Below are 16,521 nucleotides of genomic sequence, written 5' to 3'. Positions count from 1 at the left end.
ATATTCAGTACACTGGGACCGGGACTCTGCTCTATATATCGATGTGCTATACATGCTCCTCCATGTTGAACCATCTTATGGACAGACTCATCACAGAGCAGGACAACACAGCCTGGAGGAGAGTGTGATTTTAGCTCTGTGAGGTACACAAGGAACTGCTGTCCATAAATTCAGTAAATACACTTACTAATACTTTACACTGAACTATTTTACTATAAAGTGGCCAGCCACTTTAAAGCGTAACTGTCATTTCAGGGTAATTTTTCTGAAAACATTAAATATCAACAGTACAAGCGATTTTAAGAAACTCTGTAATAGGTTTTATGTACTAAAAGAGTTTCCTTCTGGACTGAAAAAGCAATTTCCCAGCCTCCCCCCTCACATCAAATGAAGCAGGATTTCTGTCTCCATTATGTGGCTATGGAGAGGGGAGGGGCTGTTAGGAGTGACTGAGCACGGAGCAGTCCTGCACAGCACAACACCCTGCAATCTTCTCTCAGTAAGTTCATAGATAAGCACTGACCTTTCTGACACCTGAATTTAGCGTTTTAGGTGCCCAGAGAGTCTACAAACAGCTGACCTTCATGTCACCTCTTCCTGCTCCCTCATCTCCCTCAGCCCCTCCCCCCTTTATAGGCTTACAATGGAGAGAGCAGAGCCCGTCTTCACTGGCTTCTCTGTAATGAAGACGTGTTTGCCTGATAATGCACAGATAAGAAGTCAGGGGGGGGAGGCTGGGAGATTGCTTCTTGAGTACAGAAGGAGGCTTTTTTGGCTGATGAAACCTATTACAGAGTTTCTTAAAATCGCTTATACTACTGATTTCTACAATAAAAAAAAACATGACAGTTACGCTTTAAGGGTGCGTTCACACCTACAGGATCCGCAGCAGATCTGCAGCAGATTTGATGGTGCAGCTTTGATGCTGTGTTCAGTCATTTAAATGAAATCTGCTGCGGATCCGCAGCAGAAAATACGCTGCGGATTCGGTAAGTGTGAACGTACCCTATGGGTACATTCACACTTACCGGATCCGCAGCAGATTTCATTTAAATAACTGAGCACAGCATCAAATCTGCACCATCAAATCTGCTGCAGATCTGCTGCGGATCCTGTAGGTGTGAACACACCCTAAGGGGTTTGTGAAATGAAGCTTAATCATGTCTTCCATGCTCAAACATGAGAAGATTCTTGTTTTCAGGAAACTCAGACATAGCTAGGCCTGCTCTCAGCATCCGCATCGCGTAATCAGTGATTAGTTTTTTTTGTCTGTTTGTTTTTAACAATTATGATTAGGTGACAACTGATACATCCAGGGTGCCTGTGTGTTGCATTTAATGGTTATTTGTTTTTTCTATTTACAGATTTTTCAGTGATGCCCGATTCTATTACAAGTGGCAGTACCTTAGAAGAAGAATTTTCTTTGAATTATATTGCTGAAACTCCAAAATCTAAAAGATGGGGACTGGTTGCGACAGGTGTTGTGGGAGGCACGTTAGTGGCTTTATATGCTGTGACCACTCCATTTGTGGCTCCAGCTTTGAGAAAAATTTGTCTTCCTTATGTGCCTGCATCAGAAATTCAAGTGAAAAACGTGTTAAAAATGCTTCAGTTGAGAAGTGGAAGTGTTGTTGACATTGGAAGCGGTGATGGACGTATTGTAAGTCCAAGCAACTTAACTTAACATTTTGCTGCTTTATAGAACTCATTGGTGAAGTAATTGATTTTTATGCTAGGATATATGAATGTGTTTTAGTAACTTGGAACACATGTTTTGTGTCTTTATGGCCTCACAGTGTGGAATTGCTGTGGATTTTCAGCAACAGAATTTTTGTGCAGAAATCCTGGCAGATGCCACGTGTTCCTGAATTGCTGGGGCCACACTGCAACTTTTTGTAGCGCTACAAGATTGTATTTAAATGGATATTCCACTCCAAATTTAACCTTGTTTAATTCCTACTAGAGATGAGCAAACCGGGTTCGAACGATCGGCATTTGATTAGCTGGGGCTGCTGAACTTGGATAAAGCTCTAAGGTTGTCTGGAAAACATGGATACAGCCAATGACTATATCCATGATTTCCACATAGCCTTAGGGCTTTATCCAAGTTCAGCAGCCACCGCTAATCAAATGCCAAAAGTCCGGGCTCGGATGGACTCGAGCATGCTCGAGGTTCGCTCATCTCTAATTCCTACCCATAATCTAAGCTTGTTTGATGAATTGGGCCATTTGTCTGCTGTTCATCCTGACTTACACCCTGAAGCAGCAGAAAATCCTTACTTTCTGGTCTCCAAACTCCTGTCCTCCTCCTCCCTTCTGAGACCAGTCACATGATCTGTCTCTTCTGTTGCCAGGCAAGCTGTAACACCTCATCTGTAACCATGCCCACCACTGGCATCCTACCAATCAGTGTGCATCTGGCCAAGGAGAGGGGAAACAATAAAACAGTGACAGCGTCCTGAGCAGTGTAAAGAAAGGAAACACAGTTTCATATATCTCTTTCTACTCTGTGTAGATGGATAGATAGATATTTTGTTTACAGTGTAAGGCTGGGTTCACACTACGTATATTTCAGTCAGTATTGTGGTCCTCATATTGCAACCAAAACCAGGAGTGGATTAAAAACACAGAAAGGATCTGTTCACATAATGTTGTAATTGAGTGGATGGCCGCCATATAATGGCAAATATTTGCTGTTATTTTAAAACGGCTGTTATATTAAAATAATGGCAGTTATTTACTGTTATATGGCAGCCATCCACTCAATTTCAACATTGTGTGAACAGATCCTTTCTGTGTTTTTAATCCACTCCTGGTTTTGGTTGCAATATGAGGACCACAATACTGACTGAAATATACGTAGTGTGAACCCAGCCTAAAGCAGAAGCAGGTTGAGCCAGTGATGGGCAAATACTACAAGATGAGGCATATACTTGACAGTTGGCTCTGAGGTGCAATGCATGCTGGGCGATGTAGTTTCCTATCCAGCACCATTTTGGATATAGACAAGCTTTTAGAAAAACTTGGAACTCATGAATGGTGGCTGCTAGAAAGAAGGGAGTTGGCTCAAAATACTTAGCTAAGGGGCACTTGGTAAGACCAACTAGGCTTGGAAGCATTTAATTTTTTAGCTCTTGGGTGGAATACCCCTTTAACTATCAAGCTACAACTGTAGCCCAAAGTCCACAGTAAGCTCTATGCCATCTTGTGAACTGCAGCTGCCACTCAGTAGCTAGAATTGATCTTGTAGAGCCACAAAAAGTTGTAGTGTAGCGCTTGTCATAAGCATAAATCCAGGTGCAGCCTTCACTATTTGTGAATTGCATAGGTTGTCTACAGCCACTAGTGCTTGCAATTCACTAATAATTGCCAGTTTTATCAGGTCTTGCCACTGCTTAAAGTGACTGTACCACCAGGCCTAGGCTGAAGCACTGGAGGCGGGCCGACCCACCCTTAGTGGGAAGAAACCCCAGCCCCTCCATTACGTGACTCCATTAGAATCAATGGAACCCTATCATAGAGGGGCTAGGGTTTCCTCCCACTAAGGTTGGGTCGGCCCGCTTCCAGTGCTTCTGCCTGGCCCTGGTGGTACAGTCACTTTAAAGCATATCTGTACCCAGACTGAATTAATATTTTATGACAGGGTAAGGGGTTTATAAGCAGATGGAAATGTATGTCTTATTTATTTACTTAATCACTTAAAATGTAAAAATATATATTTTTTTAAGGTAATAGCTGCTGCAAAGAAAGGGTTCCAAGCTGTTGGCTATGAGTTAAATCCTTGGCTTGTATGGTACTCAAGATACAGAGCGTGGAGAGAAGGTGTACATCGGAATACCAAATTTCATATATGCGATTTATGGAAGGTATTAAAGAATTTGATTTCTTAAATATTAATTTGACCATCCTAATTTTTCTTATACGCAGACGGGGGGGATTTATCAAGATCGGTGTACCTGTATGCCGGTCTTAGTTAAATCCCTGCCACCATGCCCCACGTCAGATTTAAAGCGACTCTGTACCCACAATTTGACCCCCCAAAACCGCTTGTAGCTCCGGATAGCTGCTTTTAATTCAAGATCTGTCCTGGGGTCCGTTCGGCAGGGGATGCAGTTATTGTCATAAAAACAACTTTTAAACTGGCAGCGCTGTGTCTAACGGCCGGGGCTTACATTTGTATATGCATTAGGTTGGCACAACCTCTCTGTCCTTCCTGCCTACCCTCCTCGTGATTAGGAATACTCCAGGCAGATTGCTTCCTATTCCCCACCTGTTGCAGCCCGGAACATAGGCTGGATCGTTAATACACCTGTGCAAAGCTTAAACAGCAGTAATTGTTCCTGGATCATTCCTAATAATGAGGAGGGTGGCGAGGAAGGACAGAGAGGTGGTGCCAGCCTAATGCATATACAAATGTAAGCCCCGGCCGTTAGACGCAGCGCTGTAGGATTAAAAGTTGTTTTTAGGACAATAACTGCATCCCCTGCCGAACGGACCCCAGGATAGATCTTGGATTAAAAGCAGCTATCCGAAGGTACAAGTGGTTTGGGGGGGGGGTCAGATTGTGGGTACGGAGTCGCTTTAATGAGAAGAGCAAGCCTCAGAAGTCTGCATCAGCTCTGGAGCTGGTGATTTACACCTATTGTCAATCATAATAAATCAGGTGCAGGAGGAGGTAATTCCTCCTCTCCACCTTGCCACAGCCCCCTGCTTGCCTGATGGAGCAAAAGTTGCAGATTTGTTTCTGCAGAAATCTACAAAAGGCTTTCAGCAAAGGCAGGGGCGGACACAGACTGCAAAGGGCCCCTGTGCAAAATATGTTTTTGTGTTTGGGCCCCCATAACCTATTCGTTTCACCACCTTTCTGCCTTGAAGGCGCACACTTAGGTATGCCTGGGTATCCGGTACATGTGTCCTGGTTTCTGGGAAGGGCCCTACAGCGCAGCACAGATGCCAGGGCCCACTAAAGGACTGGACTGCAGTCTGTGCAGGCCCCAGTGTGGTACTGGAGTACCTGTGGCCAACCAATAGAACTGATCATGGGGGGCAACCAAATAAAAAACGCATCAGAAGCAACATGCTGACCCGGTCCTATCCTGCAGTGATGTATCCTTGACCACAACTCCTGGAATAACAATAACTACAACTATCAGAATGCCTTACACTTATGAAGCTCTCAGAGAATGCTGGGAGTTGTAGTTTCCAAGGGGACAACCCCTTGAGTTGTCTTCTCATTTGTACTTCAAATCCCAGCACATCCTGAGGACTTCAGACTGCAGTAAATGCTGGGAGTTGTAGTGTTTGCAGCTGTTGTACTTGGAGGGTCCTAGGTGCATTATACACTGGATGCTGTGTGGGGGATGAGAGTATATAGCTCAGAGTGTGGAAGTGACCCCCAGAACAGCACTAATAGGGGATAGAACAAATGGGCCCTTGATCACTGTTGGGGCACAGGTGGGATAGATCTACTATATGTGGCTGCACATGTGGCATACATGTACTGTATGTGGCTGCTTAGGGGAGATTAAAGAGAAAAACAACCATGCTGCAGGGGGAAGGGGGGCAGAGTTATTGGCAAAACAGGCATAAACTTACAATAAAACTTACAGCTTTAAAAGGGGAAGTGGTGGTGGTGGTGGTGGTGGGGCTCTGTGCTTTCTCTTACACAGTCCACCGTCTATCTTACAACTTCCAGCAGCCTGACAGACACACTGACAATAAGCACTCACGGTCAGAGCTGCTGCTGTTGATCCTCTTCCCAGTCCTGTCCCTGGCAGCCATAACCCTGCAGGATCCCTCCAGCCCCTGTCATCACACACTCTCTCTCCTCTCCTCCTCACACAAGGTATACCAGACAGTGGAGTACAGGAGAGGGAGGGGCTGTAGCAGCCTGCAGGAGGAAAGGAGGATAGAGGAGAACCAGCCCCAGCTGGGCACAGCATCCAGTCACTAAGTGGGCTCCACAGGAGCAGGGGGCCCGCACTTCCCGGGTGCTGATACCGCCTGGGGGACCCACTACAGATATGTGCCATGCTGAGCTGACACTTTAGAGTCTGAGCCTGGCAGGCCCCTCTATTGGCCTGGGCCCCTGTGCAGCTGAACAGGCTGCACAAGTGATAAGTCCGCCTCTGAGCAAAAGCCTTTTTGCTGGTGTACGCCTGATGCACTCTTTACAAATCCTGCTCCCTCCCACAGAATGCTAAATTATTAGGGGCTGCGGGGGGGCGATCGGGTGGCCGGGGCTGCGGGGGGGCGATCGGCGCTGCGGGGGGGTCGATCGGGCGGCCGGGGCTGCGGGGGGGGCGATCGGGCTGCCGGGGCTGCGGGGGGGCGATCGGGGCTGCGGGGGGGGGGGGGGGGGGGGCGATCGGGGCTGCGGGGGGGGGGGGGGGGGGCGATCGGGCGGCCGGGGCTGCAGGGGGGCGATCGGGTGGCCGGGGCTGCGGGCTGCTGGCTGGAGCATATACTTCACCTGGTCCCCGCTCCGGCTTGCTGAAGACATCGGGAACCGCCGGAGCCGGGATCAGGTGAAGTATCAGCTCCGGCGGCCGGGGGGTTAATGGGGAGGGCTGCAGACAAACTCGCAGCAGGGATGTACATCCCTGCTGCGTGTTTGTCTGCCATTAAAAGCATAGGGCCGGGATCTGCAGCGAGTCTCGCTGCAAAAACGCAGCATGGAGACTCGCTGCAGACCCGCCAAGTGGGTTTGTAACCTAAAGGAAAGTCTGGACAGGTAATTTTTTTTCAAAGTTGCCACGGCGGGGGTGGGTGAAAAAAATGATGTGCATGAGAAAATTCATAGCAGGATACAGTTGCAGCCGTGTGGATATTATTTAGACTGCACACCCTGCAGCAATTTTCTGTGCTGACGTTGATTTGAAGTGTCCATGACCCTGAAATGCGTTATTTCCCATGAGTTTTCTGGATCCAGTTATCAGGTTGTCTAGAGCGCAATCTCTAGGTCCTCTTTTTATTTTGCCACCTTACTTTCTAAAGCAGATGGATGGTCGCTAGACTTCTACTATCAAAGTTGTATTGGCAGAAAATTGGGCCTCCGATGATTGACAAAATATTACCTTAGATAAGTCATGTTTTCAGCCTCTTCGAATGGTTATACTGGTTATACCTCTAGTGTATAGCTAGCGGTATAACCAGTAGGAAGAGGGAGATTGTGATCCCGCTGTATAGAGCTCTGGTGACATCACATCTGGAATACTGTGTCCAGTTCTGGAGACCTCACCTAAAAAGGACATTGATAAAATAGAACGGTCTAAAGACGGGCTACAAAAATGGTGGAGGGTGTGAGGCATAAACCATATCAGGAAAGACTTAAAGATTTGAATCTGTATAGTCTGGAGGAAAGACGGGAAAGGGGGGACATGATTGAAACCTTTAAGTATGTTAAGGGACTAAATAAGGTTCAAGAGGGGAGTGTTTTTAGTAAAAAACCTGAGCTCAAGAACAAGAGGACACAGTGAGAGGTTAGTTGGGGGAAAGATCAGAAGCAATGTAAGAAAATATTATTTTACTGAAAGAGTAGTAGATACCTGGAACAAACTTCCAGCAGAGGTGGTTGGTAAATCTACAATAACAGAATTTAAACATGCCTGGGATAGACATATATCTATCCTAAAATAATAAGAAAGAAAATACTAAAAGGGCAGACTAGATGGACCCAGTGGTCCTTTTCTGCCGACAATCTTCTGTTTCTTTGATGGATGTTGTCATGTCAGGCAAGCTGGCAATGGCAGCATTACAGTCTGGAGAACATTTTCATAGCATTCTCTGGGCCCACTCATCCATGTGGAAGGCACTCCACAGATTTGATTATGCATCCATATTTGCAGATCATGCACACCATACATGCTGATTGTCTACCTGAGGGTGGTGACGGGAGCTTCCAGCAACACAATGTGACATGTCACACAGCTATAAATGTCCTCAGGACACCTGGCACTCTGGTAGTCAGTTAGTCTGCTGGGCTGCCGTGCAGAGGCTTGGAGTTCCTCATTAATATATTTATGTTCTATCAATCTAAGCACCTTATATAAAAAAAAAAGGAAATATATGAACACTTTCTCACAAACATTTAATTATACAGGGAGAAGTATCTCCTCCATATATTAGTAATAAAGCACTGGCCCTATTAGATAAGGGTGGTTGGGGAAAAGTTGGAGTCCACTATTTGGCAGCTTGTTCCTAAACTGGAAGAGTCCATTGTGTTGAAGGAGTCTGTGCTTTTTCTCTTCCTGGATGCTGTATGATTGTATATGAGCAGCATAAGAAGATATCCTGTAAAATCTAGAGAAGTAGGATAAGAAGCCCTAATTAGTGTAGCAGTAAATGCTGCCCTCTATGTGGGTTGTTCTCTCTGGGAGAAGATTGTGGGGGCCTTTTTAATTAGGCCCTGCCCCCATTCTACCCCCCAGATACGCAAAGGGGCATGTCTCTTAGTAAATCTGGCGGGACCTGAGCATATGGATACCACTGGCACAGAAATCTACACCTGCTTCTGTTAAAAGCAAATGTACCATCAGGTACATTATTTAAGTTTTTTATAGGAATAGACAGATGCCGGTGCCGCGGTCCTTTTTTTGAACTGCGGCCTGATTCCGCGCACTGTGCCAGTCTATTCCCAGGCACCGGCCCAGCATGAAGCACTGAGGATGAGCCCACCCCCCCAAACTGACGATCTCCCTTCCTCTGTGACACGCCTCCATTAAAATAAATCATAGAATGGAGAGGTTTCGCCACACTGGGGGCCGGCTGGCCTGCCTCCAGTGCTTCATGCCAGGCCGCTGCGTAGGAATAGACTGGCGTTGTGCGCAGGACCCGGTCTGCAGCTCCGGCATCCCCGCGCCGTCACCGGTCTATTCATAAAAAAAACTACCAGTTGGTACATTTGCTTTAAATAAGTGCTTCCCCGTCATGCCGCCTCTCCCTGTGTGCCCATCAGGCCAGCAGGCTGTACACCACAGCAGGCTGAATACAACAAAAATCTGCGCCTTTTCCATGGCGTATCTCTGGGCGCATTTGATAAATGTGCCTCTTTGTGTTTTTCTTCAGTGTGGTATGACTGCAGCAGGCTGTGTTTGTGTTTGGGAGAGAGGCAGAAATTAAAGGAGTATTTTAGGCACATAATAAAGAGGTCCTATTTACCTGTCCCCATGGCCCTGCAGTGCAGCATCACCGCTCATGGTCCAGTAGTGCGGTCCAGATCCTGTGATGTCTCTCAGAAATACCTGCACAGCTAATCAGTGACTGAGGCGGGGCACAACTGCAGTACTGACTGGCTGAGCGGGTAGTTCCTTTGGTGCAGATGCTAAAAGAGAGCTGATAAATCTGGGCCTATGTTTGACCTCTGTAGGTATCTGGCATTGTTAAAAGTTTTCCTTTGTGTATGGTGAAAATGTAGTTAATAATGAGTTCTTTAGAACATGATGGCTGGAGGCTTGCTGCATCCACTGCACACACACATAGAGGAGAATTTGCTTTATATCTTTGCCTTAATTGAGAACTCCAGGTAGAGGGGGAAAAATAAACTTGCTGCAGAAGCAAATACCATTGTGCTTACCTGTCTAACCCAGTTTTGAAACTACTAAAAATCCATTTGTTTTAGGAGATTTTGTTCTGTATTTTGTGGCTGTACTTCCTGGTTGAGCAGTTGTACACAGTACTACAGGTTCCAGAATGCATTGGTTGTGGATGCCGTTCATCACAGTCCTCCACACTGCCCATTCCCCACCCAAATCTGTTGCAAAACATCTAGGCTGTGTTTACACATTGCAGTTTCATTGTGTTACTGAAGTAATTGCAGTACTTTATCATATCATTGTTGTCCAACCCACACAGTACACCGCATTCTCTACCTGTAACACCGCACAGCACATTGTATTCTCTACCTGTAACACCACACAGCATGCTGTATTCTTTACCTGTAACACCACACAGCACACTGTATTCTCTACCTGTAACACCGCACAGCACATTGTATTCTCTACCTGTAACACCACACAGCATGCTGTATTCTTTACCTGTAACACCACACAGCACACTGTATTCTCTACCTGTAACACCGCACAGCACATTGTATTTTCTACCTGTAACACCACACAGCGTGCTGTATTCTCTATCTGTAACACCACACAGCACATTGTATTCTCTACCTGTAACAAAACACGGCACGCTGTATTCTCTTCCTGTAACACCACACAGCACACTGTATTCTCTACCTGTAACACCACACAGTACACTGTATTCTCTACCTGTAACACCACACAGCATGCTGTATTCTCTACCTGTAACATCCACACAGCACGCTGTATTCTCTACCTGTAACACCACACAGCACACTGTATTCTCTACCTGTAACACCACACTGTACTCTCTACCTGTAACACCACACAGCACACTGTATTCTCTACCTGTAACACCACACAGTACGCTGTATTCTCTACCTGTAATACCACACAGCACACTGTACTCTCTACCTGTAACACCACACAGCACACTGTATTCTCTACCTGTAATACCACACAGCACACTGTATTCTCTACCTGTAACACCACACAGCACACTGTACTCTCTACCTGTAACACCACACAGCACACTGTATTCTCTACCTGTAACACCACACAGCACGCTGTATTCTCTACCTGTAACACCACACAACACACTGTATTCTCTACATGTAACATCACACTGTATTCTCTACATGTAACACCACACAGCATGCTGTATTCTCTACCTGTAACACCACACAGCACACTGTATTCTCTACCTGTAACACCACACAGCACGCTGTATTCTCTACCCATAACACCACACAGCGCGCTGTATTCTCTACCTATAACACCACACAGCACACTGTATTCTCTACCTGTAACACCACACAGCACACTGTATTCTCTACCTGTAACACCACACTGTACTCTCTACCTGTAACACCACACAGCACACTGTATTCTCTACCTGTAACACCACACAGTACGCTGTATTCTCTACCTGTAATACCACACAGCACACTGTACTCTCTACCTGTAACACCACACAGCACACTGTATTCTCTACCTGTAATACCACACAGCACACTGTATTCTCTACCTGTAACACCACACAGCACACTGTACTCTCTACCTGTAACACCACACAGCACACTGTATTCTCTACCTGTAACACCACACAGCACACTGTATTCTCTACCTGTAACACCACACAGCACGCTGTATTCTCTACCTGTAACACCACACAGCACGCTGTATTCTCTACCTGTAACACCACACAACACACTGTATTCTCTACATGTAACATCACACTGTATTCTCTACATGTAACACCACACAGCATGCTGTATTCTCTACCTGTAACACCACACAGTACGCTGTATTCTCTACCTGTAACACCACACAGCACATTGTTACTACCTGTAACGCCGATATTGGAATAAAGAACCTTTTGAATTAAATTTTTCTTTTCATATCCACACACGTATTATGATCAAGCATCTTATATCTTTGAAGTTGATCCCCACAATAAGGACTTTATCCAATATTATCTCACATGGCATATACTCGTTATGCCTAGTTTTTTGTCCAGGTGGGATTGGCAGTGCCGGCTCTGATCCTCTGTGCTACTGTGTTACTGCATCATTTCTGTGAAGACTCTGCAGTGCTGCAATGAGGCTCCAACATGTGTGAACATAGCCCAAATTTTAATGCAGACTTTTGCACAGTGAAGTTGCAGCAGCTGCTTCTGTCACACCTTGCCTGCTCAGGTGCAGACGTAGGGTCCATTTACACAGAAAGATTATCTGCCAAAGATTTGAAGCCAAAGCCAGGAATGGATTTGAAAAGAGGAGAAATCTCAGGCTTTCCTTTATGACCTGATCTCTGTTTATAGTCTGCTTCTGGCTTTGACCTCAAATCTTTGGCAGATAATCTGTCAAATAATCTTTCTGTCTAAATGGACCCTAAAGGCTAGAGGGGCTGGTCAGAGATGTTGAATCACTCAGGGGATTAAGCCAAGCCTCCTGTGACATCACGCCCTGCCCCCTGTCTGCATCATCAGACGGTGCCTTGCAAACACACACAATGTGAGACAGAGATTACATGCCTCTGTCTCACATCGTGTGTGTTTGCTAGGCGGGGAGCAGAGGGAGCAAGAGACAAAGTGGATTGGCACAGATATGGTAATACATTATATAGACACATCTATGTAACTTTAAATAGAAATCAGTTTTCCTTATGTGGAGTTCCCCTTTAAGCTCTATTACATGGGGCAAACGAGTGCTGACTTTTCAGGTCAGCTCGCTCCTCGTTCCCCGCTCACTACCACACACCTGCAGCAAGGGGATAAGAGCCAGGGTGCCGTAGGGAGCTGCACTGGTGCTGCCTGGGTAATCACTAGATCGTCTAGGCAGCCCATAGAAGATAACGCTGGTCCGCAGCTTTAGCTTGTTTACTATTTTTACTCCACCCCCAGAGCAATTTTTGTTTTCCCTGGACTAATGATTTAAAGGGGTTATCCAGTGTGGGGGCACTTTTTGGGGGGGACCGGGGAGGAGGTGGCTGAAATAAAAGACGTCCACTCACCTCCCCGGTTACAGCGGCGGGTCACTCATCACGGCGCTCCGGTCCCTGGCCGCTTCCTGGTGTCTGACGCCGCCCGAGACGCTATGTCTCAGGGCCGCTCAGCCACTTAGTGAAGGAGGCGGGATCCGTTCGAAGTCCGCTCGGATCCCACCTCCTTCATTGAGTGGCTGAGCGGCCCTGAGACGGAGCGCCGCGATGAGTGACCCGCCGCTGGAACCGGGGAGGTGAGTGGACGTCTTTTATTTCAGCCACCTCCTCCCCGGTCCCCCCCAGAAAGTGCCCCCATGTGTTGTATTGCAACTGTCTTTTTTTTTTTTTTTTTTTTTAAAGCTTGTTTATAGATTTTATATAGTCATGCTATCTTAAATGTTGAACTACAACTGAAAACAGTCAATTCCACTTACTAATTATTTTTTCAATTTTTTTGTAGGTTAGTTTTTCACAGTACACAAATGTAGTCATATTTGGAGTACCACAGATGGTAAGTAATTTTTTTTAATTGTTTCCATCTATTTAACTATTTGTCCCATAGAAAGGCAGCTTCCAAATTAGGAAGCACAGTGTATGGTCGTAGCATTAATAATAATAATAATAATAATAATAATAATAATATTTATTTGTATAACTGCAACAGATTCCGCAGCATTTTTTTTTAAATACAGAAGTGCAATACGGGTTATAGTTATATTAAATTATACAATAAATAAATTAAAATAAAAACATAACATAATAGAGACCTGCTCGCAAGAGCGTACAGACTAGGAGGACTGGAGGTGATACGAGAGGCAACAAGTGCTTTATTTGTCAATGTTCCAGTCCTTGTACATAAAGTCTTAAAGTGCCTATAGGTGATTGGGCGAGCCAGTCACACGACATTTTCTGAGTTCAGGTAGCGAGTACAATGTAGATGGCACCGAACAGGTTATAGAGAGGATAGAGAAGGGTTGGCAGAGAGGGAGACAAGATTAGGGAACGTTTTAAGTGCACCTGAAGAGATGAGTCTTCAGGGCACGCTTGAAACTGTGGGTGTTGGAAATAAGTCTGAGGTCTTTGGTAAGGGCATTCCAGAGAACTGGTGCAGCACGAGAGAAGTCTTGGTGGCGGGAGTGAGAGGTTCTGATTAAAGAAGAGGCTAGTGTGAGATCATTAGCAGAGCGTAGAGCACAGGAAGGATGGTAGGCGGAGATGAGGTAGGAGATGTATGGAGGGGTAGAGTTGTGGAGAGCTTTATTGGTGAGGAGTTTGAACTGTGTTCTGGATTTAATGGGTAACCAGTGCAGTGACTGGCAAAGGGGGGGGGGGAGACACCAGTATAACGATGAGTCTGGCTGCTGAGTTCAGGATAGACTGGAAAGGGGAGAGCTTAGAGAAAGGAAGACCGATTAGTAGGGAGTTACAGTAGTCAAGACGGGAGTGGATCAGGGCGACAGTAAGAGTCTGAGCTGTGTCAGTGGTGAGAAATATGTGGATTCTAGAGATGTTTTTGAGATGAAGATGACAGGAGCGTGTAAGAGCTTGGATATAGGGAGTGAAGGATAGATCAGAGTTATAGCATAACCCCCAGACATCGAGCTTGATGCACAGGAGTGATGCTAGCAAGGAGAGATGCTAGCTTTAGGGTACTTGATACTTTATGAGTAGAGATGAGCGAATTTATAGTAAGGGTGGTATTACACGGGCCGATGGGGGCCCGATAATACCTGTAAACGAGCAGCGATCTGCTAGATCGTCGCTCGTTTACTGGGCCTATTACACGGCCCGATAATCGTTTAACAAGGGCTGCAAGCACATAGTTATCAATGTCCTTGCTGCCCTTGCTTAAAGGGGTTGTCCGGCGATAAAAAATTATTCACAGAATAACACACATTACAAAGTTATACAACTTTGTAATGTATGTTATGTCTATGAATGGCCCCCTTCCCCGTGTCCCACCACCCCCACCCGTGTACCCAGAAGTGTGGTGCGCTATACATTACCTGTCACGTGCCGACCACGGTCTCCGATCCTCAGCAGTGACGTCTTCTTCGGGAGGCCGGCGGATCTTCCCGAGTGCCAGCCGCCCTCTGCAGCGTCATCCGAAGCTCAGCCGCGATTGGCTGAGCATAACTGTGCTCAGCCAATCGCGGCTGAGCGGCTGATGACGCGGCCACGTCATCAGCTGCTCAGCCGCGATTGGCTGAGCACAGTTATGCTCAGCCAATCGCGGCTGAGCTTCGGATGACGCTGCAGAGGGTTGCCGGCACTCGGGAAGATCCGCCGGCCTCCCGAAGAAGACGTCACTGCTGAGGATCGGAGACCGTGGACGACACGAGATGCGGTGAGTATAATGCACCACACTTCCGGGTCTAGCGTGGGTGGGGGGAAACACGGGGAAGGGGGCCATTCACAGACATAACATACATTACAAAGTTGTATAACTTTGTAATGTGTGTTATTCTGTGAATAATTTTTTATCGCCGGACAACCCCTTTAAACTACATACATTACCTACAACCCCAACAAAAGTCCTGCCAACAATATCCTAAAGTGCAACAACTGTACCAAAGAAAACCAAAAAAATTGCACAAATAGATGAAGAAATATATAACAAAAGTCTTTATTTCAAAGTATTAGTTCATAAAAACACATAGGGTACAAACCCACACACCGTATACGCAGAAAAAACGTAGCAGATTTGGTGGTGCAGATTTGATGCTGTGTTCAGTTATTTAGATCTAATCTGCTGCGTATTTGCGACGTGTTTGTTGCGTATTTGCTGCGTATCGCAGCAGTAAATAAGCTGCGTATATTCTTCATCTATTTGTACATACATTACCTATCCACGCTCCAGGGCTGCTTCTGCGGTCCGCTTCTCCACAGGTCCCGCGCTCTCTAGCTTCAGAGCGGCCTGTCAGCTGGCAGTCCGCTCAGCCAATCACAGGCCGGGACCGCCACGGCCTGTGATCCAGCCTGTCAGCTGACAGGCCGCTCTGAAGCTAGAGCGAGCGGGACCCGGGTAGAAGCGGACTGCAGGAACATATGAGATGTTTCTCTTAGTAATCCATCGTCTGTCCAACAGCAACACATGCATCTCGACAGAAAATTATTGTAAAACATACATGTGTTAGGCTATGTTCAATCTAAAAGTACAACACATGAATGTTTTTAGGACAGCCACACATACTTAATCAGTAGTGGCTATCAGCTATTTATATTAATTATATCCACAGTGGGTTAATTACATTTGAACGTACTGTTTCAGATAGATCCACCGCCCTTTCCCTCCTAATCTTTATCCACAGCGCTCCATGCTAATTATCTTCATTTCATTTGAATACAAATTATAATCCACTTCTTTCTTTGCTTACAGATGCCACAACTAGAAACAAAACTTGAAATGGAGTTGTCTCACACTGCAAGAATTATTGCTTGCCGTTTTCCTTTTCCGCACTGGATTCCAGACCATATTTCAGGAGAAGGAATAGATACTGTATGGGTTTATGACATGAAGAGATTAAATAAAATCAAAATGGGCAAAATGATAGAAGAACAAGACAGTTAAACAATCATAACAGAATCTATCCATTTGAACAGATGCTGGTGCGTGGTTTAATGCACATATGGGCCTTCTGCTCCCCGCTGCCGTGCCTGGTACCTGAATGCTGCAGCCTCCCACCGCTTCCGGCACCTTCCCCTCGCTGTCCAGACATTGGCTGGGGTGACTAATTGAAGAGGCCTCAAGCCTGGTGCCTGTTTTAATGCCACACTGTCCTGTCGCAGTCAGATTAGCTGCTGCCAATACTAATGGGACAGGTCAGGAGATTGCAGTTGAACTGAGCATGGGTGAGCCAACCTAGCGGATGCTATGGTGCACAATAGTATTTGATCTCTTGGGGGGCCAAAGTGTCATCTCTGTATATTTGAAAATGTTAAATAAAGAATGAAAAATGTC

The 16,521-nt window shown here is 46.0% G+C and overlaps 1 protein-coding gene across 3 annotated transcripts in view; it reads left to right on the top strand.

Annotated features, from left to right (window-relative positions):
- ATPSCKMT (ATP synthase c subunit lysine N-methyltransferase) overlaps positions 1–16,521 on the top strand; it is a 19,854-nt gene extending 3,333 nt beyond the window's left edge. For all 3 annotated transcript variants that reach the window (XM_069958299.1, XM_069958298.1, XM_069958297.1), the window contains exons 2-5: positions 1,365–1,660; positions 3,729–3,866; positions 13,021–13,071; positions 15,940–16,521. In XM_069958299.1, the coding sequence (XP_069814400.1) occupies positions 1,376–1,660; positions 3,729–3,866; positions 13,021–13,071; positions 15,940–16,131 (666 nt within the window). In that variant the 5' untranslated portion in view covers positions 1,365–1,375 and the 3' untranslated portion in view covers positions 16,132–16,521. The remainder of the gene's footprint in view (positions 1–1,364; positions 1,661–3,728; positions 3,867–13,020; positions 13,072–15,939) is intronic.

Source organism: Dendropsophus ebraccatus, chromosome 2, assembly GCF_027789765.1.
Source record: "Dendropsophus ebraccatus isolate aDenEbr1 chromosome 2, aDenEbr1.pat, whole genome shotgun sequence".
NCBI classification, from domain to species: Eukaryota; Metazoa; Chordata; class Amphibia; order Anura; family Hylidae; genus Dendropsophus; species Dendropsophus ebraccatus.
Note: the sequence above shows the minus strand (reverse complement) of the source record. Positions and strands in the feature narration are given on the sequence as shown.